Here is a 2,762-nt window from a genome sequence, read left to right as displayed (position 1 = left end):
GCCGCCGGCAGACGTGGCACCGGTGGGCCCGGCCGGGCCGGCCGGGGCGCAGCGGCCTTCCCGGCTCGGGAAGGGCAGGACACAGGGCGCCGAGACGAGCCGCGGGAGGGGGGCGCTTTCGCCTCCCTCCCCCGGCGCCGTGGCCGAGCAGGGAGGGCCACGTCCTGGCGCCGGAGGCCAGAGCTTCCCACGTGGTCGGGGAAACGATGGCGGGGGGGGGGGGAAATATGTGTTTTTGCCCTGTATTTCCCCCCCTCCTTCTTGAGCAGCCCTTCGAGGCCTGGCCTTTCCCAGTAGAAATGACCGTCTAGGAGCTGGGGACGTTTCTCCCTGGAGAAGCTGTAGCAGGGCAATGCTCTGCAGGGTGATTGGCTAGCCGCAAATGGGGCAAAGACCGACCACATGCACTCCCCTGCCCTCGGAGGGCCCGAGTGCTCCCTGTGGCACAGGCGCCTCGGCAGGACGCAGCTCCTCCGTGGGAAGCCGCTGGTGGGAAGCTGGAACAAGGGCAGAGAAATTCAAGCCCACTTCCATCCAACCCCTCGCTTGTCACTTCCCCCTTTTTTGGTCAATTAATCGGGGAATCGATTTTCCCAGCCCAAAGTGACCCTCTGCCACGCTCTCCTTCTCAGAGACACGTGGAGCTGACAGATTAATTGTATTGATTTTTAAAAGACATATTTGGACCAAAATAATTAAATACATAAATAAACTCTCCCCTACCCCTCCCCAAACCTACTCGGAGCTGAAATCTCTCAGTCAACCCAAGGTGTTTGTATAGGTCGAGAAAGCTCCAAGGCAAACATCAACCTGGTATATAAGGGTCCCGTGGCCAAAGAGTTTTTAGCAAGGTATAAGTAAACATCCCTGAAAAAAATTAGCTATTTAGCACTTGTTGGCGCCCGCGCGTTGGGCTTTTTTTTTTTTTTTTTAAACATGAGAAGGATTAAGTATGTCTCTGTGCCTCTGGTTAAGTGCGGAGCAGGGATTTACCGCGCCTCCGCCAGTCAGCGCCCGCTGCGCGCGCGGGGTTAAACGCGGGGGGCTGCGCAAACAAGCTCCCTTTTCAGCCGCCCAGCGCCGAGCCCCCTTCTCGCCTCCGCTGCCGGGGAAAGGGGGGGGGGGGCGCCGCCCTGGGCTCCCCCCGCCGCGGGGCGAGCGGCGGCGGGAGCCGCCCTGACACCGTGTCTCTGCCGCCCGCCGCGCAGGTCCAGGCGCAGCTGCAGCTGGAGGGCGTAGCCCACGCGCACCCGCACCTGCACCCGCACCTGGCGGCCCACGCGCCCTATCTGATGTTTCCGCCGCCGCCCTTCGGGCTGCCCATCGCCTCCCTGGCGGAGTCTGCCTCCGCTGCCGCCGTGGTGGCCGCCGCCGCCAAGAGCAACAGCAAGAACTCCAGCATCGCCGACCTGCGGCTCAAGGCCAGGAAGCATGCCGAGGCCCTGGGGCTCTGACACGCTGCGGCCGCCCCCCGCCCGGGAGCCTGCGCCGCGCGTGGGCCGCCTGCGTGACACCCCCACGGACTGTCGCGCGCCCGCCTCTCCCCTGCCTCTCCGCACCGCCTCGACGCCGCGGCTCCGGCGCCCCGGCCGCAGGGAGAGCAGCGGGGGCTCCGTGCCGGCCCGTTTCCTTTCCCGTGTGTCCCCCCCCCCCTTCTTTTTCTTCTTTTTCTTCTTTTTTGAGGTCTTCGAGTACTTTCAGGCCCTCTTCCCCGGCTCTCCGCGCGCCGCCCCGCCCCGTCGCGCGCAGAGACTTCGTAGCCGGGCCGAAGACGGAGGCCGTTGGCGGCCGTTGGCGCTGTGGCACGTTCAAAACTCTCCTACCGCACCCCGCGCTAGGGCGAAGTCACCCCGACTCCCAGTTCAGACACACATGCGCGCAGCAAACACACGCCCCACAAATCACAGACTTCTCGGAGGATAAAGTAGGTGGGAGGAGGAGGAGGAGGAAAAAAAAAAAGGAAACAATCTCTAAATTATGTTAATCCGTGAACATTGGGACACTTTGGATTTTGACCCTGGCAAAAGTGATCACTCCAGCATAACATCATCTGCTGCTGTCAGTTTTGCTACCTTGTGCATGTGTCTGACTAAACACGTTCTGAAGATCAAAAATATATTAGAACAAAACTAAACAAAACAAATAATAATAATAATAAATAATAAATCCTTGGGGCTGGTCTCCATTAAAGATGACATTTCTTTGTTGCCAACAGTATTATTTCACTGCCATGAATCTCTTCCATCACTGAGGAGCTGCTGCTGCAGAACTGGTTTGAATTTAAGTGTGGAATTTCAGATCTGAGGCAAGGCAGTTTTTTCTTTTCTTTCATTAAAAAAAACAGCAATAACAAAAAATGTGTGTCTCAAATGGCTATGTCCTTTGAAAGGAAAAAAAAGAGAGAGAGACTAGAATTTATTAATCATTAGTGATAATTTGAAAGATGGGAACAATAAGAAATGCACCTGTTTTGCCAGAATCACCAGAACTCAATGAGATGCATTGTGCCATAGAAACAGGTCAAATTTCTAATTTTTTTTCCAAATGTCTGGATCTTTGAATTGAAATCTTGCTGTTTTACAGGATGTAGAAAGAATGACTTATACAACAAAGATGGACCTATGATTTTAAGGCATAATACTGATGCAGCATTAATTTTAGTGAAATGCAATTAAGTGCAGTAAAGTGCAATACTGTAAATATTATAGATTAAAAAAAATAGCCGTACTTATTCTGTTAATAACCGATTCTGCAAGAACCAT

The 2,762-nt window shown here is 54.9% G+C and overlaps 1 protein-coding gene across 2 annotated transcripts in view; it reads left to right on the top strand.

Annotated features, from left to right (window-relative positions):
- SHOX (short stature homeobox) overlaps positions 1–1,459 on the top strand; it is a 10,202-nt gene extending 8,743 nt beyond the window's left edge. Inside the window, exon 5 of one of the 2 annotated variants that reach the window (XM_026070293.1) lies at positions 1,209–1,459. In XM_026070293.1, coding sequence (XP_025926078.1) covers positions 1,209–1,454 — 246 coding nt within the window. In that variant the 3' untranslated portion in view covers positions 1,455–1,459. Of the gene's footprint in view, positions 1–597; positions 649–1,208 lie in introns of those variants that run through there. The other variant, XM_026070294.1, reaches the window with a different exon arrangement.
- The last annotated feature ends 1,303 nt before the right edge of the window (positions 1,460–2,762 follow it).

The sequence above is a fragment of the Apteryx rowi genome, unplaced genomic scaffold (genome assembly GCF_003343035.1).
Source record: "Apteryx rowi isolate R43461 unplaced genomic scaffold, aptRow1 scaffold_308, whole genome shotgun sequence".
NCBI classification, from domain to species: Eukaryota; Metazoa; Chordata; class Aves; order Apterygiformes; family Apterygidae; genus Apteryx; species Apteryx rowi.
The sequence above is the reverse complement of the archived record's forward strand: the minus strand, read 5'-3'. Positions and strand labels throughout refer to the sequence as shown.